The sequence below is a fragment of the Penicillium alfredii genome, assembly GCF_028826965.1.
Source record: "Penicillium alfredii strain IBT 34128 chromosome Unknown utg000012l_segment0_segment0, whole genome shotgun sequence".
Lineage (NCBI taxonomy): Eukaryota > Fungi > Ascomycota > Eurotiomycetes > Eurotiales > Aspergillaceae > Penicillium > Penicillium alfredii.
Window position 1 is genome coordinate 599,200 of NW_026622709.1, and position 25,602 is coordinate 624,801.

General features: G+C 49.7%; 6 protein-coding genes across 6 annotated transcripts; 1 reads left to right on the top strand and 5 right to left on the bottom strand.

The window, feature by feature from the left end:
• Positions 1 to 531: 531 nt before the first annotated feature.
• Positions 532 to 831, bottom strand: NUU61_009766 (carboxyphosphonoenolpyruvate mutase; the record flags this gene model as incomplete). The annotated part of the gene is made up of 2 exons (XM_056660291.1): positions 532 to 631; positions 728 to 831. The coding sequence occupies 2 exons, from the start codon at positions 829 to 831 to the stop codon at positions 532 to 534; spliced, it is 204 nt and encodes a 67-aa protein (XP_056506789.1).
• A 756-nt stretch (positions 832 to 1,587) lies between these two features.
• On the top strand, positions 1,588 to 4,490 carry NUU61_009767 (aconitase family protein; the record flags this gene model as incomplete). The annotated part of the gene is made up of 6 exons (XM_056660292.1): positions 1,588 to 2,121; positions 2,192 to 2,381; positions 2,568 to 2,808; positions 2,930 to 3,803; positions 3,855 to 4,016; positions 4,227 to 4,490. The coding sequence occupies 6 exons, from the start codon at positions 1,588 to 1,590 to the stop codon at positions 4,488 to 4,490; spliced, it is 2,265 nt and encodes a 754-aa protein (XP_056506790.1).
• A 79-nt stretch (positions 4,491 to 4,569) lies between these two features.
• On the bottom strand, positions 4,570 to 5,103 carry NUU61_009768 (major facilitator superfamily domain-containing protein; the record flags this gene model as incomplete). The annotated part of the gene is made up of 1 exon (XM_056660293.1): positions 4,570 to 5,103. The coding sequence occupies one exon, from the start codon at positions 5,101 to 5,103 to the stop codon at positions 4,570 to 4,572; it is 534 nt and encodes a 177-aa protein (XP_056506791.1).
• A 172-nt stretch (positions 5,104 to 5,275) lies between these two features.
• Positions 5,276 to 6,004, bottom strand: NUU61_009769 (uncharacterized protein; the record flags this gene model as incomplete). The annotated part of the gene is made up of 1 exon (XM_056660294.1): positions 5,276 to 6,004. One exon carries the CDS (start codon positions 6,002 to 6,004, stop codon positions 5,276 to 5,278), a length of 729 nt encoding a protein of 242 aa, XP_056506792.1.
• Positions 6,005 to 7,648: 1,644 nt separating this feature from the next.
• On the bottom strand, positions 7,649 to 11,124 carry NUU61_009770 (guanine nucleotide exchange factor; the record flags this gene model as incomplete). The annotated part of the gene is made up of 2 exons (XM_056660295.1): positions 7,649 to 9,508; positions 9,568 to 11,124. The coding sequence occupies 2 exons, from the start codon at positions 11,122 to 11,124 to the stop codon at positions 7,649 to 7,651; spliced, it is 3,417 nt and encodes a 1,138-aa protein (XP_056506793.1).
• A 10,508-nt stretch (positions 11,125 to 21,632) lies between these two features.
• Positions 21,633 to 25,014, bottom strand: nut1 (putative RNA polymerase II mediator complex subunit Nut1; the record flags this gene model as incomplete). Its single annotated transcript, XM_056660296.1, has 6 exons — positions 21,633 to 22,747; positions 22,798 to 23,329; positions 23,386 to 23,889; positions 23,959 to 24,021; positions 24,077 to 24,327; positions 24,384 to 25,014. 6 exons carry the CDS (start codon positions 25,012 to 25,014, stop codon positions 21,633 to 21,635), a joined length of 3,096 nt encoding a protein of 1,031 aa, XP_056506794.1.
• Positions 25,015 to 25,602: the final 588 nt, after the last annotated feature.

Here is a 25,602-nt window from a genome sequence, read left to right on the forward strand (position 1 = left end):
ATACAATTCCAACTGTACGATAAGATGATGAATCCAGTTTCTGAACACCCACACTGCGTGCTTCCCTCATTGCAGTTGCTCTGCAAGTAACTGAATATGCCATTGTAGTGGCTCCTTGGGACATCAAGTGTGAACACATTCCAACTTGATATAGCTCCCACACATGTCAGGGGACTTTGATCCAGAATAGCTAGTATCAGCATGGATGGCTTGATCGCATGTCTGAGTAAATTTGAAACTGGTGAAAATGGTGAAACTGATGTTTTGAATGATATGAGAATGAGAGAAATGAGTTACAGGGGGGGGGGGGGGGGATGATAGGTAGGAAGGGAAGAGATGGTGGGGATATAAAAAGAAAAAGATTAAAAAAAAGATTCAGGGACATGTCCCTAAATTGAACCAAGGACCTGCGGAGTGGTCCCACCCGAAGGTAGTAAATGTTAAGGATAGAACAGTTATCTCAGTTGGGTCTTAGGAGCAAGCCAGCTGCCCTGTGAGTATCCCCACTCGATGATCGCATCAGCCGGGATTTCACAAGACAGTATCTAGCAGGTCTGCCGAGAGCTGGTAGCCACAACTATCAACGGCATTACCACTAGGCCACCTGCCCTTGGTTCGTTGAAAGGTGACCCTGGACCTAAAATCTAAGGGACGAGAGCAAACAATTTCCTATTCGGGAAATAGGCACCTTCCAGCCACATGTGTGGTATTTCTCCTACCCCCATACCCCGTGTCTGCATCCGCTATCACAGGCACTGAAGAATCCAAACTCGCAATGAGCGAGGCGTTGTCCCTCATATCATTCAACGTGGCGAGGCCCAGGTCCGGCATGCCAAGGCGCGATACAGACGTTCCGGAGCCAGTCTAGATGCGATTTAGCCAACTGCCTCGATATCTCCGTGTATTTGGCAAGGTACCATATACAACGACTTGAACCCTGCATGGAGGGCGATCCGCGCACTCAGTCCGTCGTACACCCCGGGACAGACCCAATGTCATCCGTTTGAGCCAGCTGGCTTCGCAGCAAGGCTGCTGGGGAGATTGGCATGGTCGTGCTTCCCATCGTTTTTCCGTGTTGATTGTGGCTGATGCGACAGCGTGGTGATGCAAGAAGGTGAGTCGCAACTCGCAATGCACTGGATCCGGCGGATTTATACGCCGTTGATGAAATTGGCAACATTCAGCAAGGAAAAATGTGGGATCTCCGGTACTGCAATCCATAACATCCTGGTTGGTTTGAGAGCCAATGTGGATCGTCGCGGGGATCGGTCTTTTGATCGAAATCGGCAAATCCGCTTGAGGCGACGAGTCGTCCTCATTGATGATTCACAGAAAGTCAATTTTATGCAATACTCTCTATATCTCCTTTAGGGGTGCCGAGATCCGACCTTTTTTAGGCTTCAACTTCCAGTTGCGTGCGTGCGTATACTCCTCCAGCTTGAGGCAATTTGCGAGTCGAGTTGAAATACCGAGGTCGTGGTGACACAAGCTGTGCCACTAATGACACGGGGATTATTGATTACAAGACAATAAAGCAGGATAGATTTCAAAGAGACCACCGCTTTTCATCATAGGCAGTCACGGAAAATGCCGAAAACCGACCCTGTTCTCGGGACTTTGTCTCAGAGGATCTCTCATGCACTACAGACTATCCGCGGCATCTACGTCAAGTTGTCTTTGGGGTGTCAAGAAGAGATTCAAGATGCAGAAGAGGCATCGTTTGACAACTTTGTCACCGTTCTCGACAACTTCATCCACACTCTGAAAGTCCAACACAAAGAGCGCGAAGCAGAGGCACTTCTACGCGCCAAAGACATTTCCTTAGAGTCCAGATCCCATGGTGGTCTGGATATCGAGCTATGGAAACCACTTGAGCTATCCAGCTGCGACGCAATTGTGTTTTGGGTCGAGGCATGGCTTCAATCCTTGAGCGCAGCCGAGAAGAGCCGACTGCTTCCATATCCTCGTCCCGAACGACCATCTCAAAGACGGGGGATGACATTGACGGAGAAGATCTTTGCACATCACTCGATCGGTCCCATTTCACCTGCTGGTCTCCGGGCAGGCGACTTTGTGCGCGTGGTTGTTGACTGGGTTGCCGCGTCAGAAATATCCTACTTCGTGAAAACCTTTCTCTTAAACGATATACCCTCGAAGTTATTCAAGCGCTCATGCTTCTCTTCATATCCAGTCAATCTCCAAGACTCTTTGGCAGTTGAAATCGTTCAAAACCTGGCGCAATGATCGGGTTTGGATTGCCGGAGACCATGTCGTCGATCTGCGGACGTACAACACGCCATGGAATCGTCGACTGATCCACGCCACGGAAAAGGCTGCGCGGGACTTTAAATTGACTGATTACAAGGAACCCAACGTGAGTAGTACCCTACGCTAAGAGAGTTTCTTTCGTGTCGGCTTGCTGATTCTTGAGCTGCCAGTATACCATCATGCACACAGAGTTTGTGTGAGAGCGAGCAGAGCCGGGGTTACTAGTTGTCGGCGCCGATTCTCGTATGTCCATCAACCCCATTCACAAGTCCAGAGATAATAATCTGACACTCGTTTAGATACCTGCTCCTCTGGTGCTGTGGGCTGTCTCACAGTTGGTCTAGGAGCTGCGGATGTGGCGATGAGTGCCATCACAGGAGAGACATGGTTCAAGGTTTCTGAGTGCATCCACATTCGATTCTTCGGCGTGCCTCACTTGGGAATTGGAGGGAAGGACATCATCTTACACATCCTGGGTGAGCTCAAGCGTAACACGGTTGCCGCCGAGAGGATTGTTGAATTCTCCGGCCCTGGGTATCGGTATCTCTCCGTCGATGCTCGATTTGCAATTTCAAATATGTGCACTGTAAGGCGCAAACCAATAGACCAAAGCTTTTTTTATCTTACATGGGGAGACTGTGTAGATGCTAATGCTTTCCAGGAATTCGGCGCAGTCACCGGGCTTTTTTGTCCCAGATGATATTGTCAAAACCTACGTCTCTGGCCGAAAACAAAAGCACAGACGCTCTTCTTCCATCTGTTTCCAGCCCGACCCAGACGCAGTCTATGCAGAGACCTGCGAGATCGACCTAGCCACAGTTAAGCCTCTTTTCGCAATCTACCCATCACCCGATAACGTCGTCCCCGTCCCCGAAAAGGCTGGCACGTACCTAGATGGGTGCTTCATTGGAGCGTACACAACGACCGAAGAGGACCTCATCCTCGCAGCTCTAGTGCTCGATGTCGGTTTAAAATGGAACCTTTCACTGGCGCCTGGCAAACGTCATCTGACTCCCGGTTCCATCCCCATCCGCTTGCGACTCGAGGCGCTAGGTTTGCTGGACTTGTACCAGTCAGCCGGGTTCTCACTCAGCGCACCGGGATGCAGTTTCTGCGTGGGAATGGGTGCCGATCAGGCTGGAGAAGGCGAGGTCTGGTTGTCGTCGCAGAACCGCAATTTCAAAAATCGAATGGGCAAAGGATCAATTGGCAATCTCTCTTCTGCAGCGACGGTGGCTGCATCCTCGTTTGGAATGACTGTCACTGACCCTGCGCCGTTTCTTGCCGAGATTGATGTTGGCTTTTTCAACGCGCTGAAGAACCGTCCAGGGAAGAGCAAGTTCCTTCAGAATTCGGTCCAAATGGAAGATATTTTCTACGTCGAGCCTAGTTATGAGTTCTCTTCCAAACCCACAGTGGAATCTGGCTCTTTACCCTCGGAAAAAAACTGGGATTCCCCTATTGAGACTGTTTCGATGAGACCTCCGATCGGCGACAGGGTCATCAGGCTAGGGGACTTTGTTGACACGGACGCAGTAGGTCCTCTACCGTGTGGAAGAAGGGAACTCACAAACTAACTGGTATAGATTGCACCGGCGGATTCCTTGGTAACAGCCACAACAGACGAGGCTCTTGGAGACCACTGCATGAAATATGTGATGCCCGAGTTTCGAGACAAGGTCCGACAAGGACAAAAGGTTCTTGTTGCAGGTAAAGCTCTGGGAGTTGGATCCTCGCGTGAGACAGCGGTTCGAGCTCTGAAAGGTAAACAGAAACCCAAGACATGTCTCTGAACTGATATGTATTCTATCCCCTAGAGACTCGCTTACAATATCTCTGCTGACTCTAGGTCTTGGAATAAAATGTGTCATAGCCCGTTCTTTTGCCTTCATTTTCAGTGGCAACCTGCCCAACATCGGCATCCTACGCTTTACCATTGACGACGACAATTCTATGAGAATGCGGGCGATAGTGCTGAAATTGAAATCAGCTTGGATGAGAGACAGGTCCGGGTTGCTGGCTTGAGCTTTTCTTTCCAGCTTGCCGATATGGAGCTTGCTCTTATCGAGAATCAGGGCATGCCCAATGCCTATGAAAAATTTGGCAGCGATATCTTCCAGAGCCTTTCCAGTGGAGGAACCGTGTCAACCTCGGAATCTGCATCTAAGCCATTGAATGGAGATACAGATATCCCTGCGACTCTCAGGGAATTGCAGTGGTAGCATAGCTCTGAATTTCCTCTCTTGATAGAACGGACGAAATGAAGAATAAATGGTGTTTTTGTAACTATCATTGTTTAAGTTAGTTTCCTTGCTTTAAAGAGTATACCTGAAATCCGGATGCGCATCGCACAACTTCATAATCCTTTACACTCTCCGGGTTAGTCTCCCCTCGCGCTGCAAACTCAGTAGCAACAGCATCACGTCTCCGATTCTCACGCTTAAACAACCACATAGTAATCAAGACAGCCACGGTGCCGAGAGCATTCAAACCAAGCAAAGTCCCATGGCCCTTGAAAAAGCGCGGCGGGTCAGTGTAGACCTGCGTGCTGATGATGCTATAGCACTGGATAAAGATCTGGGATATAGCCCAGGCCGCGGCCTGTTTCGTGAAGCCCGCATGCGAGATCATAACCCAGGCACTGCCCAGGACGGCTGCGGGGAACGCGCCGGCCGAGACGAAGCAGCATCCTGCCATGAGGACGACGGAGTTGGTGCTGGTCAAGAGCATGATATATCCAATCAGCCCTTTGTCAAGCCGGTCGGCGATGATGTTTGCGATTGGGAGGGTGATGATGCCGAATGCGTAGGGGATGATGGTGTAGAGCTGTGTCATGACTAGCATAGAAAGAAATCAGCCAATTCTCCCTTCTGTGCTTCTTCTGTGTCTTTCTGTGCAGTACTCACTTCGCGTAAAGCCAAATAGTTTGACAAATGTTGGTAGAAAGGCCCCGAATGCAGCTACATTCAGACACACTGCGCCGAGGGGCTGCCTAAGAGGCCCATGTCTAGAAATTCTGCTTTTTCCAAACAGAAGTGGCAATTTTCTTCAAAGCCGGATCATCGAGAGTAATGTCCGTTTCTCTCGGGGTATTTGCTGGACGCAAAAATAACTTCTCGAAGTCGATGACCAGCGGCTGGCCTTGTAGGTAGACGTGGTTGTTATTTCCTTTGTAGACGGTCACAACTTGTTGGCGCTGCATCCGCGAATTCTCGAGAACCCATATCTCTAGCACAATTTGTGGTCTGTTGCGGTCAATCTCAATGGTCAAGACCATTTTCACGTCTCCCCCGGACTCGTTGAGCCACCAACGAACATCAGAGAACAACTTCGACGATGACTCTGAAAAGCCCGTCTCTACCACGAGTGTAGGCCAATAATCGGTCCGACCCTGAGGGAGTTGATCCGGTGCAAAGGAAGAATCCGCCTGTTTTCCAGCGCCGCTCTGCGCGCGAAATGGAGTAGAACGGAGAGATTCAAGACGGTCCTCTAGGCTCATTGGCAGAAGAGCTTCGAATAACTTTCGCTCAAAAGTACCATGGGCAATCTCATGCGCCACGGAGTTCGGCATCCTAACGAGAAGGAGATGTTGGGAAATGTCGTAGGAATTCCAGCAACGGTACATATTTTTATCGTTCGAATTAAGGAAGTCACGAGTGAATGCCCGAGGATCAACACCGGTAAAGAGAATCCAATAATTTATATTGGGATCCTTTTGATAACGACGAGATTGCATTTCAGCAATTCGTTGGAACTGTGCTGTGCCATCGTATGGATATCTTTGAATTGATGGTTCTAAATCACCTAGAAAGCTACCACTAGGGCGCATTCTTTCGGGCTCAAGATTTGTATTCAAAGACATACTGGGTGATTGAATATAAACGGAGGGCGGAATTCTTATCATAAAAAAAGAATTAAGAAGATCGAAAACTGATTTTAATTTTCAATCCCGACGTGGATATGACCACTCTATTCGCTTAGGCGTCTAAATCATAAAAGCTCACTTTGACGTAGATATGACATACTCGCTACCTCGCTGGCAACTGCTAATTGTCTCGGTTCAGTTGAGGGAAATGGCAACCAAGCGAGAAGATGGGTATTGGGCGTCGGCGTGGAAGAAGAGAGCTTTGCTGGTGCCGCCTCGGTAGAGGGCGACTGGGAGGCCGAAGGTATTGTGGTTGGGCATGATGGTATGGTAAGTTGGGTGAATCGCGGATAGAATGAAAGGGAATCAAATGAGATACAAGGAAGGTAAATGCTAGTAATCAGAATATGAATATAAATGCCAGCAATATCAATGGCTTGCTACAGTTGTCGACGTCACTATTTACTGCAATCCATGATATACTCCGCCGGTCCGTTCACGGACTGTACAACGAACAACACCGAGAGGGGATGATACAACTTTGGAAACTCGCTCATCTCCATCAAAGGAAATGTGAATATGTCTTATGCTCAACTCGATCCTGTATGCATTGTCTGGGCGCAATAATTGGCAAAATAGCAGGCCGTTACTGGTGCGTGGTTCATGAAGGATCAACTGTGGAGCGAGAAAGGCCGACGTTGACGTGAAAGTCCGGCGCCGTATTATCCGGGGCCGCGAGCGGACCGACGGCTTCCCCAGGATTTTGAAGACACTGAAGACACTTAGATCTACGGGTGTTTGTTCAGGACTTCTGTCTTTTTTTTATTTAAATTTGTTAAATTCAAGCTTCACTATCTACTACACTCAACTTCTGCAACTTATCTACAAGAATCCCATACCATACATCCTCCATCCAGGCCAACAAATCCGACAAGAGCAAATATAAAGAAAGGTATCAACCATATTAAAGCTCTTTGCATTCGAGAAAGCTTTTGGATTGTTCTGCTCTTGTATACAGAGGCCCTGAGACCGATCCCTTCTAGAGGATTGCGCTTGGAAAACAAGAAAAGAAAAAGAAAACACCGGTTTTTTTTTCTTCTCGGTGAATCCCCCGAAAAGCAAAACAAAACCAGCAGAAAAAAAAAAAAAAGGTCCCCGTGGTAAACGCCATAGTTGCAATCCCAGACCCCATTCCATAGCCCGCTTTTTTTCAGACGCCGGTCCTCTTTTTTTTTCGAAGACAGCGAACAACAAAAAAAGACACGAGTACCGCCCAGAAAAGCAAGGAAAAGATATTCACAGAACATGTGGGTGAGAAAATAGGTGAGAAAGGAAATGATGTTGCTTGCATAGTAGAACAGAGGTCGGGGATAATAAAACACCGGTGAACCAGACGCAGTAAAAACACAGGTCGTGAAGTCGTAAAAAGCGGAAGGTAGGAATAGGAGGATGGTGGAAAGAAGATAAGAGGATGGTTGGAAGTAATGCAGAGTAAACTTATGTTGGTGGCAGCGCTCAACCGTTGGTGGCAACCGACTTCGCCTTGGAGTTGTTGGACCATGACAGGAAGTCGAACTTGTCCTTGGCGTTGTCGAGGATCGAAGTGTTTGCCTCGGGCTGCATGTTGGTAGCAGTCCGCGAAGGTTCCCGGGGCTCCAGCACCAAAGATCGACGGTAGAAGACCTGCGCTGTGGTCTCGCCGTTGGAGCGCACACGCACAAGCTCGTTCTGCATCCATGTCTGGAGTTCAGGGACTTCAGTAAGACGGTAGGGGATCTGGAAACGCTGAAGCTCGCTGATAATGCGAGCGGTCTTCATGTGCTTGTCGAAGTTGATCACCGCCATTTCGCCATCATCGGTAGGAAGATTGCGCAGCGACTGGTTTCCGTGATCAACGAACGTCAGGTCGGTCAGGTAAGTACCGACGAAGGGCAGGCACGGCGGAACGTGGTTCTGCAGACGCTGGCGCAGCACGGCGTAGTTGCGCGACACATCAACGATGCCACGCAGGTGCTCCAAGGTCACCTTGGTCTTCTGGGAGACGATATCCCAGGTCCGCTTGAGGCGGGAGATCATCGACGAGTTCAGCGAGCAGATGATGGCCATGAGAGAGTCGTAGTTGTTCAGCTCCAGGCACTTGTTGGCGATCTTGACCCAGTGCTTGATGGTGACTGCGCGCTTCTTAGGTTCCTCCAGACACAGGATGGAGTCAGCAACCAGGTGAGCCAAGTCCGTGGACAAGGTCGACATGGCGCGAACATTTACAGCCAGCGAGCCAGACTTGCGGGTCCACTCCGTGTCGAGAAGCTCCTCCGGGAGAATGGAGCAGAAGATGCGCGACTCCTTGATGGTCAACTGCCGGGCCAACTCCATGGGGTCAAAATCCAGGATGGAGATCGAGGCCTCGCCATTCTTCCACTGCTTGAGAAGGTTGGTCTCCTTCTTGGCGAGGATGGCAGGTGGGAGAGGGGTGTCAGGATGAATGTACTGAGCCGTGGCAGTGTTGGTTTTGCCCATCGACGATACCAGACGGGGCACAACGGGGCCGTGAACGGCAGAGACCTTCTCAGCAAGGTCGAGGATGCGCTTGGAGGCGGTCGGGAGATCAGTGGCCAGGCGCGTCTTGGCAAATTCCACGATGAACTCGAGTGCGCTGTTGTCTCGGTCATGGCGCCAGTGCGACTCGAGCCAGCCCTTGAACACGTTGTAGACGCGCAGGCGCACCGGCCCAGCGGCGTGTGGGGTATCCCCGATGTAGTCGAACCGTTCGGCCAACGCCTCGGCGAACTCGACAGGCGTGGCGAACAGACGGAAGGTGAGGTAGAAAGTCGAGACAAACATGGCGTCAGGGGTCGACTGGTGGGCAGTGAGCTTCTCAATCAGCGCCCGGAGGCTGCCGCCCATCACCTGGCCCTCCTTGTAGATCAACTCATGCGCGTAAGTCTTCTCCAGGATGTTGGCCTCGGTCTCCTCATTTTCTTCGGCCAAGGTCGAGTGGCTCACGCTCTCCTTCAACGAGGGCACCTGGAAGCTGCCACCGATGTCAGGGGAGGTGGCTCGGGTGGAGGTCTGAGAGACACCACTCATCTCCGAATCGCGAGTGTGGCTGTTGTAAGTGAAGCTGCTACCCGTGCTTGTGACACCTCGGCCAAAGGATTCACCCATCTCCGACTTGGTGTGACTGATGCGATTCGCACTGTCAGTCGAAGAGAAAGACGTGCCCTCCAGGTGGGTAGGCATGATGGCAGAGGAAGGGAGAGAAGACAAGGCGGAGAGGTTGGCGGGGCTGTGAGAAGTGAGGTGAGAGTGGAAGGAAGATGGGGTGGTAGAGTCGGTGAGGCCAGGAGTGGAGGGAGAGTAAGTCGAGTTGGGAATCTGGAGAGGTGGCGGGGGAGTTGAAGCGAGAGCTCCTGAGGTCGCTCGTGCTCCTGCACGGTCTCAGGCTGGGGTTGCGGGGTGATGAGGCCAGGCACGTCCTCACTCGGAGCCTCATTTTCTGAGGGCTCCAGCTCAATGTCTCCAATCTGCTCAAGCACCAGGCGAGCTTTGGCGAGGCAGTTGCCTGCTGCTCGCACACAGTCCGTCGCAGCGTCAACCAGCCGCTTGCCCTCGTCCGGCATAAACACCAAGTCGTCGTCAGGCAGGTGCGCTGGACGGAACACGTCGCGCGCAGCGTGGACGAGCTCCGACAACTTCTCACACATTGACTCGCGCGCTTGCTCGAGGAAAGCGCTCCGTTGGGTATCGTGCTCGCAGACGGCCTCAACCACAGTCAGCAGGGACCGACAAGATTGCACAGCCTGCTGGGTGGTGGTGACGAGCTCTGTAGAAGAGCGCGACTGCATGTGGAGACCAATGAAGGAGCCCAGCACGCCGAGGAAAGCATCATAAGTCGTGCCGAGTCGCTCTGACGCAAGGTTCTCGGCGCAAATGGCAGCCGAAGGCCCCGAATAAGAGACGCGATGGGAAACGGAGATTCGCTTGGTCGAGACGGAAACCGGCCTGGGCTGGTGGTCGAGCATTTCGGTGCGCATCGACGCGCGACTGAAATCCATGCGGCTGCGACTCATCTGGCGCGAGTCGTTGCGCTCGGTGGTGTCGGAGTACGGCGCAGTCTCTGCGAGGGTGAAAGTCTCAGAGGCCGGAGTCGGCGGCATATCATACAGGCTCTGGTTGTCGCTCATGGGCTGTTCCAACTCGACAATGGTCCTGCTCAGGCCGACCTCCTCATTCCATACGTCGAGGAATCGAACGCCGCGGGTGACGATCTTGAAGGCCTTGAGCAGCATCTCATCCAGGATCCCCTCGACCTCATCCTCCTCGGGCGTTCCATTGGCAACTTCCTGGAACCGCTTGGCGGTCTTGACCAACGACGACAGGTCCGACAACAGTGCCTTGCGGATCCTTCGCAGTCCGTCATACTTCCTCACCAGGGGAGCCTCTCGCGTCAGGCATTCTGATTTCTCCAGAAGAAACCGGACGCCGGCAATGGGGCCTCTCATCAAATCTTGGTTCCCAAAATCCTTGAGGGATGACCCGCATCCTCCGCGAATGATGTCCCAAAAATCGGTCAGCGCCTTGAGGAGCGGGCGCATGGGGAGCTGGTCATAGGCCTCGCAATAGTTGGTGGGCAACCAGCCTCGATTCCCAGAATCTAATAAGGTACCGTCGGCCCAGCCATTGGTGTGAACAGAGTGGACCAGGATGATATCGCCCTGGTCGAGCGGGAGAGTGACCGTCGACGGCGAAACGTCTCCGGCCGGGTGGAAAGGGTAGAATGCGCGCAGGTAGTTGTGAAAAACGGCTCTCGGGGCTTCTGTTTGCTCCATGATATCGCGAGCTCCTTGCGGAGTCAGCGGCGGAGTAATCTCAGACTGGCCGTGAGCAGAATAGAAACGATCCGGTATATACTTGGTGTCGTCCGGGGACGTCGACACCGATAAGTTCGAAGTCGGTTTGGCGATCTTTAACGGGGGGATGTGTGGCTTCATGGATTCCATCGCTTGCCCATGCCATTCAAAAAAAAAAATAAATAACCAAGTAGTTGCGATACTGAAGCCGCTGAGGTCACTGACCGAGGCGTTTATGCGGTAGATGCAATTAACATCCTTCAGTAACTCAAACGGTAGCGAGTGACAAAGTGGCGTATCGAGAATCAAGGACTTGGAGAAAGTGGATAATCCTACACAAAATCCAGGTCAATTCCCAGATCCAAGAGAGGGCGGGTATAGGGATCTGTGGAGGGGTGGAATGCGCAAATTCCAGGGAGCGTCGAAGGAGAGTGGCTTGGGAATGCTGGGGAGGAGACACAAAACACACCCTTTTTTTTTTTCTCTTTCACCAAGTCAATCAATCAAGTAATCAAAAAGACTATAAAAAAAAAGCCGCAAAAAATAAACTTCCTTTCAGGGAGTTTGCGAGGGGTGACGAGTCGCAATCGAGAAAAAAAAAATAGACAGGGCCGATAGGGATGTGATCAATGCGTAGAGGAATAACAATGCACCACCTCTACCTATTGGAAAAAATAATAAAAAGGATAGAGAGGGCACCCTTGAAGATCGCAAGCAAGGAAGACAAAAGACCGACTGGCTTGCAGCAGGTGACGAAACAGGATTCCCTTATTTAGAAAGCCCTACGCAAGGACGCAACGAAGGGATGAATGTGAGCAATTGCCACCGGCAGCAATGAATGATCGATATACAACTTCAAGTTGGGGGCAGGGGAGTTAGAAAGAGAGACTGCGGAAAGGGAAGGGGGAAAAAAAGACTGGAGAAAGGTGAAATGAGCGGGACCAAGGCAATAAGAAGAAGAGAGAGAGCTCTGGAGTCGAGAGAACCCAAGCTTGAATCTTCTAGGACTCGATCGGGACGATCCATGCTCCACCACCGTATTGCCTCCGTATGCCAGGGTGCTTGATGGTACTTCTGATATTACCTATGATATAATGGTACTGATTCTACTGCTTACCATACACGTACTATGATACTAGGGCATTACGTTCCCAGGTACCGGACTTTATACTTTATGGAAATAGTGCTGTTTCCTTTTTTCCTTTTTTGATATTTTCTTTTCTACTTGATCTCTACTAATGACAGCGTATAAATGGAAAGGATGAAAAGAAAAGAAAAGACAAATATCATTCCCACTCCATGTACTCCATATGTACAGTATACACCGGGTGGGACCCGTGGACTGTACCGAGAGAGAGGGTACCTCGCGTAAGCCCTCGAGGGCTAGAAGGTACTTGGGCCGGAGGTAACTCCGTGGGTCCTCTTTTTTTTGGTTATTTATTATTATTTTTCTTTGTATGTGCCGAACACATCCCGTTCCAGACCTTCCCTCCAAATTGATTTGACTAGAAAATAAAAATTTTTGTTATAAAAGCACAAATCACATAACACCTCCCATAATAACATAATAAATATAGTGGACCCCCCCCCCCACATCCATGTCTTGAAAAATGCACTGACCGTGTGCTAGAGCCTGCAGGACCAAACCAGGGGCCGGGACTCGATCCATCATTCGCAAGTTCCTCTCTCCCTCACGTTGCCTGTCAACTATACTCCGGGATGGGATCGACAGCGCAGCAACCGCCCCTCAAAAGTGACAGCCAAAAAATCTTTTCTTTTTCTCTTCACATTAACAAGAGTGTGCTGAACTTGTGATTGCAATTTGGCCTCGGTAGAACTACAAGAAAGAATAATAAGATGGGAATTGTATCCCTGTTCCCACCTTCTGTATATAGAATGGAATATGATTATTTTCATATTCTCATAATTACAGTAATTCAAATTCGGAATTTCCCCTCTCTCTCTCTCTCTCTTTCTTTCTTTCTCCTCTCCCGCGTGGGGCGACCAAGTTCCCAGCAGAAAGGTTCGCGTTGACAAACAGATCCACAAACGCGAAAAAAAAAAGAAAAGAAAAGAAAAGAAAAAAGAAAAGAAAATCGAGCTATCGCGAGGGAATGGCCAAGCACGTCGAGCACACGGGCCAGTGCAGAGCATGCATAGTGAGGCATAGTCGACTCCAGGGCTGTTTATAGCTGGGCTAAGGGGGAAATCACGGCCCGTGTCTAAGACCATATGGCTTCAATAGCCCAACCGGGGGAATCGGCTTTGAGTCTCCGGTGGATCTCCGCGGTTTTTCTTTTTCTTTTCCTTTCTTTCTTTTCGAGTACTTTTGGTTGCGTGCAAACCTGCCCTAAACATGGGACCCAGCGATCGGGAGAACTGAAGTTCTGGAGAAAGAGATCCCCTTAAAGAAGATATAGCAGAGCGAAGTCTCAAAAATGAAGAGAATCAGAATATCAAGAAGACCCGCCCTTTTTCATGGTCTAGACTTGGTATCAATTGGAGACATAAGCATACGAGCATACTCCAGTACAGACTACAGAGGACTAGAATTATCATTCGCCCTGTTAATGGCCCATCACACCACGACTCGGTGATTCTGCAGTTGCCAGTTCAATTCGCAATATGGGAATATCGAGAGAAAAGATGCATTGGTCGCTCATCACATGTTCTGGAAACCCCCCAGCCCTGTCAGCACCGAAAAATATAATATACAAAATAATCCTTTCTCCCCAGAGCAATACAAGCCCCCTCTTCCTTCCCCCCTCCTCCACATTATCACAATGCCCTCGAGTGGACTTGGGTAAAATGCGATCTGCAAGCCAGCTCTTGAATTGGGAGAATCTCCGTGCGCTCCCAGTCGGGAACGAACCATGGAACGAGGGTGTTGGAGGGGTGCTCGGACCAGGTGTTATCAGATAGCCTCATGTTTGTTTACTGTGAAACACGGAGAGCAATCGGGTCTGTGTCAAGCTGTTTGTATGGAGTCAACATGACTATATAACTGGATGACTAGATGAATATGTTTATCCACTTCTGGTGCGCTACGAGCGGTAAGACGCAATTTCAAGATTGCTTAAGCTGCATCGCACGAGCATATCACACACACACACACATATATATATATATATATAGTACACACTGGGCAACAGAAGACGCGAAGACTCATGCCCAAGTAGTGGAGCCTGCGACGCGCCTTTTTCCCCCGCCTCCAAGTACTTTTGCATCTATATATGCAGGGCTAAAGACATACACCCAATGGCCCTTGTAGGGTAAGCCAGCCACACAGTCTTACAGGATTTGTGGTTGAACAGGGATGAAAAAAAAGGTCGCACTGATGATTGATGCTGTACGCCGAGGTCGGGCATTTGGATCATCCATGTGCAGTATTTAGAAGATGGGCAGCTGTATCGAGGCGATTTCTTTCTTTTTTTTCTTATTTTTATTATAGCCTAGGTTGTCTGTACAGCCTGTGACAATCACAAGCAGAGGTAAGATACCATGGCCAGATGGATATGTAGTTGACTGTGTCGAGTATCATCTGTATACTGTACACCGTGCATGCCGTCCAACATGACACGATTCGCGGGGTACGGCAATGATGTCTCCAATTGCCATAGATGTAGACAAATTTTAGGACATCGCAGAACAGGCTAGACTCGACGGGACCAAAAATCTCCCGAGACAAGACCCAAACGAACACCGTCCAGATCTGAGTCACGGTTTCGCGGGAGCGGCGATCAGAATCATGTCCACACAGGCGAGGATCAGATCTACTAAGAACATGACAAATTACAGGGAGCATTCATGAACACACTCACAGCAACATAGAGGTTTGCAAGTTTGCGATTGGCAGAGTGGATATCAAGAGTTGGCCTGTTCGCCGAGCACATCGTCGGGAGTCTCACGGCACACTTTTGAGTCTAGACAATTGTGGAGAGATTTTTAGTGAGTATCGAAGCATTCCTTGATTAAGAGTCAGGTCGGGCAATAGGGCAATCCTCCTTTTTATTTATACTAATAGACGACGATATAATTCCCCGGGCCCATGGTTCGTTCCTGATTAGGAATGCCCCGAGATCCTCATAGGCGCAAAATTGGGGATTTCCTGCTTATCTCATGGATTAGCCATAATAGATAATTATTGTTACTATATTGCTATTTTATTATTTCCCCTATCCAGGGTTTTGTTGTACAATCTCGTGGGTAACTGTTAGGTGCATATGCTAGTTCCCACGATCGGGCTCGGTACCTGCAGATGCAGAACCCCGGCTAAATTTTGTGGGATCTACAATATCAGAGTAGAAATATGTGTAACTCTACTGTATCTTCTGAAAATGATCCGTCGCATCTTTTTAGTGTGTTCCTAGACTAAAGTGCCTTGCTCATGCAACAAACCCTCGGGAATATATCCATCGATTTGATCATTCATGCATTTTCCCCACGACGACCCATCATGTGTAACCTCGAATTGATTCTTCAGCTCGCCACATGGACTACTTGACAGAAAAAGCAAAGGGGGAAAAAAGCACTTATATTCATGCATGGTACTATCCTCGTCCATGACCTATCGTTAAATTCAGTGGATTGACCAGAATGGGTGATATCATTCCACGATGGATTGGCGCAAGTCTCACCACTGAGGACACAACCAGCGAGAAATTCTCCACCGGGGGATCTGCAACACGAAACAAGAGTCATAGCAGCAATCCATATCATCAACCCCAAACAGGGGCCCATCGACTTTGACGCAGGCTATCCATGGAACGCGTGTGGAGCTCCGGGAAGGATGCAATAAACAAAAAAGACATAAACACATAAACACATCTAAAGCTTTCCATTCAGCCGAACAAAACTACAACCACGAAGATCATAGTCCCTGGATTCCGACAAAAATTAGACCGTTCCGTCGAGGTAACTAGCTGATCCAGCATTTTGGTCAATGGGAAAGATAGTTCATAAACCCCTATGCACCTCCAGGATAGCGGATGGGGGGAGAGCCGAGCTTATAGTACATAATACAGTACATTTGTATATGATGTACACGGTACTTGGCAAGTGTATACTAACGAGCCGCCAGATACCGGTATCAGATACACACAGGAGACCGTTCTCCAACCGATAATACCAATACCAGCACCAAAAAAAAAAAAAAAAGAAAAGAAAACAACAAAAACAGCGCAGTCAATACTTTCCCAGCAATAGGGATACCCTAAAGTTGACTACACAGGTCATTTACTCCACTGCTTTGCGGCCAGATACGTAGCTAGGCAGACAGACGTATTTTCTGGCCCCTAGGCTCCTCGGAACAACATCCGCGAAAATAATTCCCCCAAAAAACAAAGTGCATTGGCTAGCGGGTTCCCGCACAACGGTTCAGCCGGTACCTTTCGGAGCGAAGGAGCGCGGATAAGCCGCTAAAAATTGGCTTGCTCTCCCACCCCCCTGTCCCCAATCCATGTCCACGGAAAGCCACCCCCCATCGAAGCGAGCCTGTCAAATAGGCGCAGTCAACCCATCTTTGCTCCTACTGGTTCCATAACTCCGCGCCTAGGCTGTTTTCCTCCCGTCAGCACGTTTTGCCTTCCGACCGGGGGAGTCCAGCGCCACGCGCGCAGGATTTTTCTTTGTTTTACTTGAGAATCTCAAATATCAAAAAGTCAAAAGGAAAGGAATCCTGTCGCTCAAAAGAGATAAAACGATAAGGAAGAGAGAGAGAGAGAGAGAGAGCGCTCTCCATAAGCAAAATCGATCGGCGCGTCCCTGGGGCCAGGGAGGGGGACCCTCCTAAGCTCCGGATGAGCTTCCGGTTCCAGAAGAGAAAGAATCGGGTCAGCGCGATGGATGAGATGGATGAGGAGCCTGTCAGGGCAGGAAAGGAGGAGGAAATCCTGAGAGAACACAAGGATGAGAGAGATTGATCCCCCATTTTGCATATCGTGGAGCCGACGCGAGGTGGTGTCATCTCTTTACCCACCCTTTCCCAGGGTCTGGATGAGATCATTCTATGTATGTTGTGTAGAGTTTTACTATTGCACATACACTTTTTCCAGAATACAATATACTTTCCAAGGTGATACACCGTGTATATAGGGTATATGATAAGAACCCTGCAAGCACCAGGTCTTAGAATCAATAGTTCAACGTCCCCTCGACTGCCGAGAAGAAGATACCGTTGCCGATCGCATAAGCCGACAAGGCAAGAGGCCAAAGTCCAGAACTCTCTCGAAAATGATTTCAAGATCGGCACTCTACTTCCCCCTGGCCGAAAAGAAGGGGGAAAAAGGAGTCAAGATCCGACAAAGCCGCGGATGCACGTGTTCGCCGGTATATGCGGGCCTAGCAGGAATGCCCTTGTCGCCCCTGAGTTTGGGCTCGGTACCTAAGATGAGGGTGGGTGATAGTGGAGAAAAGAAATTCAGACAGACAACCTATCGGGAGGCCACGAGACCGAGTGATCATCGCATAGTGTCGACTGGGCTCCACTAGGAGAGAAAGAAAGAAAAGAGAAAAAAGAGAAACTGCGCAATTCGAGTCTTGGCAAGGCAATATCTGTTTTCTTGCCAAGCATTCATCCGCTGTGCTGGGAAATAGTCACTTTCTAATACATACCTCTATGGACGTAGAACAGATGGGAAAGAGAGGGTTGTAATTCCTGGTTTTTTTTTTTTTTTTTTTTTGTTATGTTCACCCCCTGCTCCCCCACACCCGTAACACGTTCCCTGGAACGAAATGGGGAAGCACGATCTGACACAATATGATAGGTGTTGGGCTTATCCTCACGCTGCAGGACGGGTCGCGTCCCATGGGTTCAACCGTCGACGTGATGGATGTCATGGATCGCGTTGGTTCTGTTGACAGCTCGACCAGGTAGAGGAGACTATTGCATTAGCCTTTTGATAAGAACTACTTGACAATTGAAAATTGACCCCATTGCGGCCTCGGTCAAGGCGCAATCCAGCCAAGGCCATTGAGAGGCCATGACTAGGGAGTTCTCGCAAGCCCTGTAGCATATAGAGCGACATACACTGTACATACTGTACAGTATCAATTGGATGCTAATGATAATATGATATTATTATGACAGCATGCTCCTTTAGCTCCTCTAGCATCGCCCTGACAAGAGCCTCTCGTCGACTCCACTTGCGAGATGCGAGATGGGCAGGATTCGAGGGTGTCCACCCTGCGCTATACATAGTATACACCGGCGCAGCGCGGTGGCAACGACCATGGCGTAAGTTAGTGGAGATGAGGCTTTGGGAGGCTTGTCGGAAAATGACAGCCCGAATTCATGTATAAATTCGTGGATACCAAGCATACCAAGAACTGTGTGTATTCTACTGTTGTGGGCTGGTCCTGGTCCACCGGTGTATACATAGCATACTGTGTATATGTTTGGCAATCCCACGCCATCAACGTAATCTATCAGGTTATCTTCAAAGGATTGAATGGTTTACTCGACGATCGTTTTAGTCCACACCGGTTCGATTGCCTCATGAACTACAGAACCACAGAACCAACGACCTGCGCGTGGGGTCACTGCGACGATCCAGGGCATTTCAAGATACACGAGTCACCAGAGGGTCCACTTCACTTGCGTTGCTCCAAGTCTTGGCTGGCGCAGTGGCTTCGGAGGCAGATCTTATTATTTACCGTCGCCATGATGAAGGCTGGCCTTCTACTCATAGACAGACAGCAAAAAGAATTGAAGTCAGGAAGATTCAAAGGAATTGCAATTATCCAGCAGAGAAAATAAAAAGGGACTCGGGGGGTCGAGTGCAAAACCCCCCATATTATTCCCCATTTTCTTCCCCACCACGAACAACGAGCTTTCCTCGAAAGGTATTTTCTCCGAACTGATCAGCGAGGAAAAAAAGAAATTACCCGAGGCCACTGCGTTCTGCTGTTGGTGACGAAAAAAAGGCCAGATCACGTCTGGTATTGACCAATTTCCGAGTCAGGGAAGAGAGAGTGCGAGAGGCATGGGATGAAGGGTGCTCCCGCACACTTTTTGCGTGTGCATCACCCGCGTTCCTGCAACGTGCAGCACACCCTCGTACGCAAGACTCTTCACCGAGGAAAAAGAAAAAAAGGGTATTATGGTTCTGTCAGTGTCAAATCATGCAGCGGAAGGAAGTTTCCACCCTCGTGCAGACTCGAGCACGGCTGTGTGTGAGTGGGGAGGGAAAAGCTCTCAGCCCCCTCCTTTCTCCCTTTCTTCTCCCTTTCTCTCTCAACATATCTTTCCCATATGGATTGTTTTCGGCCCCCTCTCCACGAGACGATCGGATAGAACCAGGTCCCGCAAAGGAACACGCGAGGTCCTAATAATAATATACAAATCCTCCGCACGGGCAAGGTTCCATGCCGTCGGGGCTATCTAAATGACGATAGACGGCAAAAGGGGCCAGCTCTGAAAGACCTGGCAACGCAGAAAAACAAAATAAATAAAAAATACCATCTCGTCCCAGCAATTCAGCCATTGGGTCGATCGGATTCCTTGACTGCCGATCTGGCACCTGGGTTGCTGTTCGCTTATAGGAGATATTCTCCTTGCGAATTGCTGTCGGCAAGTGGATGCAATGAACCCATCCCAGCTACACAACTCGGTCCTTGAGTTCTTGATGGGGAAGGAGAGAGAGAGAGAGAGAGAGAGAGAGAGAGAGAGAGAGAAAGTAAGAGAGAGAAACCTGCAATACTGGGAACTGGGAGCATGGACATCGCGGGCTGCTCCCCCTTTGCTATATCTCTCTGCCGTAAATTCACGCTTGGTCCATGTGTAGGTTTGCGGAGATATAACCCTTGCGAGCATTAGAAATTAACATGGGGAGTGTTTCATCCTTTTTTAGAAGGAAGAGCCTTTTACAATGAATTCGATTATAGGTCTTGAGTATGAGCGTTTTACCGCACATATGCGAACTTAATATAAGCCTTCTCTTGGAGATCTGAGTTTGGATTGGCGTTCTTAGTGAGATATTAACTTCGAGTATACAGGGTAGTTGGTAAATTCTTAGACGGCTTGGTTGAGGTCAAAGTATAATGAGTCTTCTAGAATGGACGGATGAAATTGGTTATTTTAGAGAAAACTTTGTTGAATATAGTTTCGAGTCAATTCAAATGGACAAATGGATCTATATACTGGTGTGAGGTTCCAACGCGAGTCCCGATGGACATCGCTTGTATATACAATGGCATAGAACAACTATTAACGATTATACTAATTAATGGTAAGTGCTCGAAAGTATATTGAAAAAATCTCCGTTACTAGCTTTTAAAATATAGAAGGAGTCGACAAATTCAAGTATTGGCTGCGCTGCTAGACATGTGCATAGCAAGACTACTCTGGATTCAACATCAGCCTCGGTGACACCTTGGCATCTCTTTTTTTTTTAAAAAAAAATGCAATAGTCTCACTTTCTTTTTAAACAAATAATAGCTTTTCCGTCATGCCCAATTCTAGTTATTGGCAGAAGCCTGGACTGGCATCCCCTGCATTAACGCGTCCCAGGCTCCTTGGATACTTCCCAACTGTCAACCCAGATGTACAAACCACTTCGATTGATTGTCATTGGAATTGAATAGCATTGAATTGCAAGTAAGTCTGTACTTTGAATATCCTAGATATCGACATGACAGCCCTAAAATATCTGGTCGTGCTTGCTATGCTTCGAATCTATATCATCACTCGCTCGACGCGTCGCATAGTCGCGTAGTTAGGCCAACTTTCTCACGGCCAAGCAAGAACCTTCAATTGACAACTCTCATGCCTGTAGCATGAGTCCTTCCTGCAAAAGGCCGCCCCGGAAAAGTATCTAAAAAAACCTTTGAGCAATGACAGCCTAAAAGTATAAGATATGCCTCAATAGCATCAAGACCGCACTTGACTCGTGGAAGGAAATTCGCGCCAGTTTGCCAGAGAGTTGAGCCACAAACATGAAGAGTATGAAAGACTAACAATTCGGGTTGCCATACTAGATGGCTACCAGGAAAGCATCGCACTGACAAAAGACTCTTTAACAGAAACGTTTATCGCAGTTCATTCAAATAAAACCAAAAAACACCAGATCCAAAACAATGAATCTCATCTTCTGTATCGCTATATTTCTCTCTGTCGTCGCCGCAGCCCCCGTCCCACCTCTTTACCGACGAAGTCTGCTGCCAGACCCCATGCACGCTGTAGATGCACTCCTCACTCGGGGATTCCGCAGGTTGTGTCGAGGATGGCAGGGAAGCTGAATACCTCATGTACGGTTTATATTCTGCCGCGCAAAGAGGAGAGGCAAGCTCACCGATGTGCTTTTTTTTCAGGACGAGGGATTTTGCGTATGTCGCCTTGCAAAGAACCAAGGGATACGGAACCTTAAAATAAGACATGGATGGATGGATGAATGGATGAGCAGAGGAACCCATTGCATTTGCATTTTTTTTTTTTTTTTTTTCAAGCGCAGCGAAACCAGCCAGAGATCGTTTTAAAAACCCAGTCGCATTCCAAAATTAATCAAGGAGACAGTTCCTGTCGAGAAGATCAATTGTCATGAAAGTCGATGGAATAAGTCAGCCAGGAGATATCCCAAATATATAATATAACCCCCAATGCGACGCACGACATATCTCTCTATCCATGGATAGCAAAAGCCAACATCACACAATCAGAACATGCCCTCCATGTCCAGATCCAGGAACTCGGGATTGCCGACCGCCATATCGGCAGCATTCAAGACATCGTCGATAGCATCCATGCCCGCACCAGCATCCAGCCCCATCTCCTGGCCGACGCCAACCCCGCCATCCATACCGGCCGCGGCGGCAGCAGTTGCCTTATCGAGCATCTGGTTGATGTTATCCGTATCATCGTCGCCAACGAGATGATCCCCGACGGCAGCAGCAGCAGAAGGCTCGAGGTCCATGCGATCATGCGAATCGACGCCGAGATGCATGTTCTGGATGATATTCGAGACATCAATATTGGAGACCTGGGACGGCGGCGCAGACAGCACGCTGACGCGGCGCCAGAGGCGCACGACAACTTCAGCGCGCAGCGGGTCCTTCTCGGAGAGTTTGGGAATGGTCTCGTGGTGCAGCGCGAGGGCGTCGCGCAGGGTCAGGATCGGGCAGCGCGGCGGGGCATCCTCCTTGGAGGCATCGACTGGGTGGTGGTGGCTGTTCTGGTCGACGGCGAAGGACTCCGCCATGGGCGCGCAGATCATCGTCGCGGCGATGTCTAGTGTCAGGTGCCCGCTGCCGGCTTCGGTCTGCTGCTTCAGCTCGTCGACCAGGGCTTCCAGGATCCGGGTCGCGCCGAGCATGCGGATGCCTGCCAGGAGCTGTCGGTGGGTGTATGAGTGCGGTGCCATGCTGGTTTCGGGGTTCGCGCTCCAGAGAACCAGTGATTGCAGTGTATTGCGGATGCTGCCCACCAGGCCGCCCCCGGAATGCGAGGTCCAGCTGTCCAGTTCAGAGCGGTGGCAACTGCCCACGCGTCGGAATGAGAGGTACGGCTCGAGCGCATCCAGAATTGGTTTGATGTCGGTCCGTGCTTGGTGTCTGGTCCGCACGTCTTTTAGTTGCTCCTCCAGGGGACGGCCTGTGATATTCAGAACGGTCTGGTGGATGGCTTGCGCCTCGCCGGAGATGGAACTAGGTTTGACCAGAGAGTAGAGGGTTTTGAGAGGAATTGTGGGATCGGTCTCCGATTCCCAGATGTGATTACCCAGCCAGGTCAACGCGACGACCAGGGACGGCAAAAGAAATGGTTCAAGCAGATCTAAACTACTCTTAGCCACGAACATTTATCAGTAATGGGAGCATGCTCACATTCAAATCCCCCTTTGAGAGTCTCGAAGTCCAGTTTGCTGGACTCGCATGCTCCGAGACTCTGGTCAAACAGCGTCGCCACCAGCATATAGAATTCATGAGGACTGCAGGTAGACATAGTTTCTTCGCTGATGCCCTCAGCAATGAACAGAGCCGCAATCCAATCTCCGAGGTCTTTGTTTTGTTTCTCGCTAAGCTCGTTCAGCTTCTGGCTGCAAGAGCCTCGGTCCAGCAGCTTCAGCAAGAACGAGTCATTGCTGGAAATCCCCATGTCGGAGGGACTTAGGTCGTAGCGGTATTTGAAGACAAGCACCAGCAATAAAATGCTGCCGAACTCGTCGTACACAGGCTGGTTCTCACCCTGTTCCTCGTCCCACCGCCATGAATCCAAAAGAGAACAAAGCGGCTGGAGGATCTGTTTTGTGGTTCGGAAAAGCAGCATGACGTCCAGTGCCTGCGGTCGACGCGAGAGTGAATTGCACACATTCTTAAGGGTCACCGTCTCTTTTTGGTGACAAAGATGATGCATAACCTTGAGCCGTTGTTAATTAGTGGTTTGTAGTAAACCCAGGGTATCTAGGCCCATACCTCAGTGGTTGCACCGACGATCGCGCCCGCATTTCCCTCCATCGACTCAATTTCTCCAATCAGCTGATCTCCGCGTTCGCGCGTGCTTATTTGCGACACGAGCTCGTCCTTCACATACGGGCCCCCGCTGGATAACGTCTGCATGGGGTTCTCTCCCAGAAGCTGCTCAATGCTCGACTCTTGGATGAGCTTGTGAGAGGCACAGGCAAACAAAAACTCCTGGCGAGCGTCGGATAGGACACTGCTGCCCTGCATGGAAAACATCTGGGAGAAGGAAGGGAAAGCGTTGGGGTCGAGTCGGCTCAGCGCTTGGCTAATACACATCTCCATGGAAATCGGCACCATGGACGCAGCCGAGATGGCAGCAAAGAATACAGGGAGTTTGTTGACCAGGAAAGACCGGAACAAAAACATTGTTCGGCTGGATTCGTTTCGGTAGACTCCGTTGGACAGGACGTCGAAGGCAGCGGTGATAATCTCCTCGATGAGGACTTCATTGTGGCCCTGGAATAATGTCAGACACAGGGTCAGGCTGACATAAAATGGAATAAATAGACAAAATGTAGCACCCACTTGGTATCGGTTGGTAAGGTAATTGATCAAAATAGAATCATCGACCAGAGGACGACCTGCTAGCTACAGCGGAGTTAGCAAGCTTCTAACAAACACAGGGCATAAACCTAAACCGTACCACGGCGTTGAGATACACATAGAGACCAGCTCTCGTGTTGATAGCAGGGACATCCATGACAGACGCCTCAAATTGAAGGGCATTCACATTCATGCTCTCGATGGCGGGATCGTCCATTAGTTTGGAGGACTGGTCCCCAAACAAATTGAACTCTTTCTGTAGCGCATCAAGCCGATGGCGTAGCGGCAAAGATACGTCGACGCAGAAGGGCAAGTATGTGGACAGCGCATGGCCCAATTTGGTTTTCAGCGCTACAAGCAGTGTCAGTAAGTGCAGTTGCGAGACTAAGACAAGAGACAAGGCTTACCTTGATGGAAGTCACTGGACAGCACCTCCAAGCCCTTGTTCGTCCCAGAGAGCGCGGCGAGGAGAATCCCAAGCGACTCAAACAACGACACTGCATCCGGGGAGCTCATCAAGCCACCAGTCTGCTGGGACCCATCGAGGCTGCTATTGTGCCAAGCAACGACGGCCTCAATCCACTCCACAGCCACAGAGTAGATTTCAGCCGCCTCAGCGATGGTCCTGGGAAGATTGCCCGTGGAAACCCACAGCATGACATTCTGAACGACCTTGGTATCGGTCATCAGCGTGTCAACCTTGCGTTTGCGCTTGGGGCGCTGGGAGTCAGGTGACGACGATGACGACGTCGACGAGTCCTGCCTATCGAGCATAGAGGAGTTCTTCAGGAGACAGGCCAAAGCCGAGGAGGGCTTGACGATCCCCAGCTTGCAGAGGCCATCGACGTAGAGCGGGAACAAGGGGTCCCAGGGGTGGTTGGAAGCAGCACGATGCTCCCACAGCAGGTCGAGCAGCTCGGCCTCTTTCAGTGGATGGCGCATGAACATCAGCTTCGACAAGTCCTTGAACTTGTCTACATCTATGCGCTGCGCCAAACAGCGGCAGAAGAACGTCCTCCATTGTTCGGATGATGCCATGTTCGGCAACGTGGCGGAGGTCCGCGGCACATAACACTCCCCAGGTTGGTTGGTATTTAATTAATTATACGCGCTTCCGAGCTAAGAATGCATTTTTGCCCGGGCGGTGTTCTGGAATCCAATTGATTCCGATCTTTTTGGATGCAGAGGGAGCGCGTCGCTGGGCGGTCGCATGTCACGTGGGTATTATCTAAGAAACTCGTCTGTATATCACGTGACTTATAGATCGAGATCTTTCGGAGCTGCGTTAAGATAGTCATAAAGATAGTCATAAAGTGAACAAGGTTGGCATGCAGAGTTCAAAGGATATACCAGATCCTGTAGGCTTGTATATACAACTTGGTTAAAGCAGATCCAGCAGAGGACGTGGCCCGACTCATCTACAATAGCAAGTCTACGCAGACATTATTATGGATTTTCTTTTTTTTTTTTTCAAATTCATTCAAATTCATTATTATCATGACGATCCCAGCAGCAGACTAGAAACAACAGCGGTGCTCAAGGGGAATATCATCAAATGCAAACATTAGAAAAAAAAAAACCAGCGCCTCTATCCAAAACCCGCTCAACAGGAAAAAGGGTAACAAA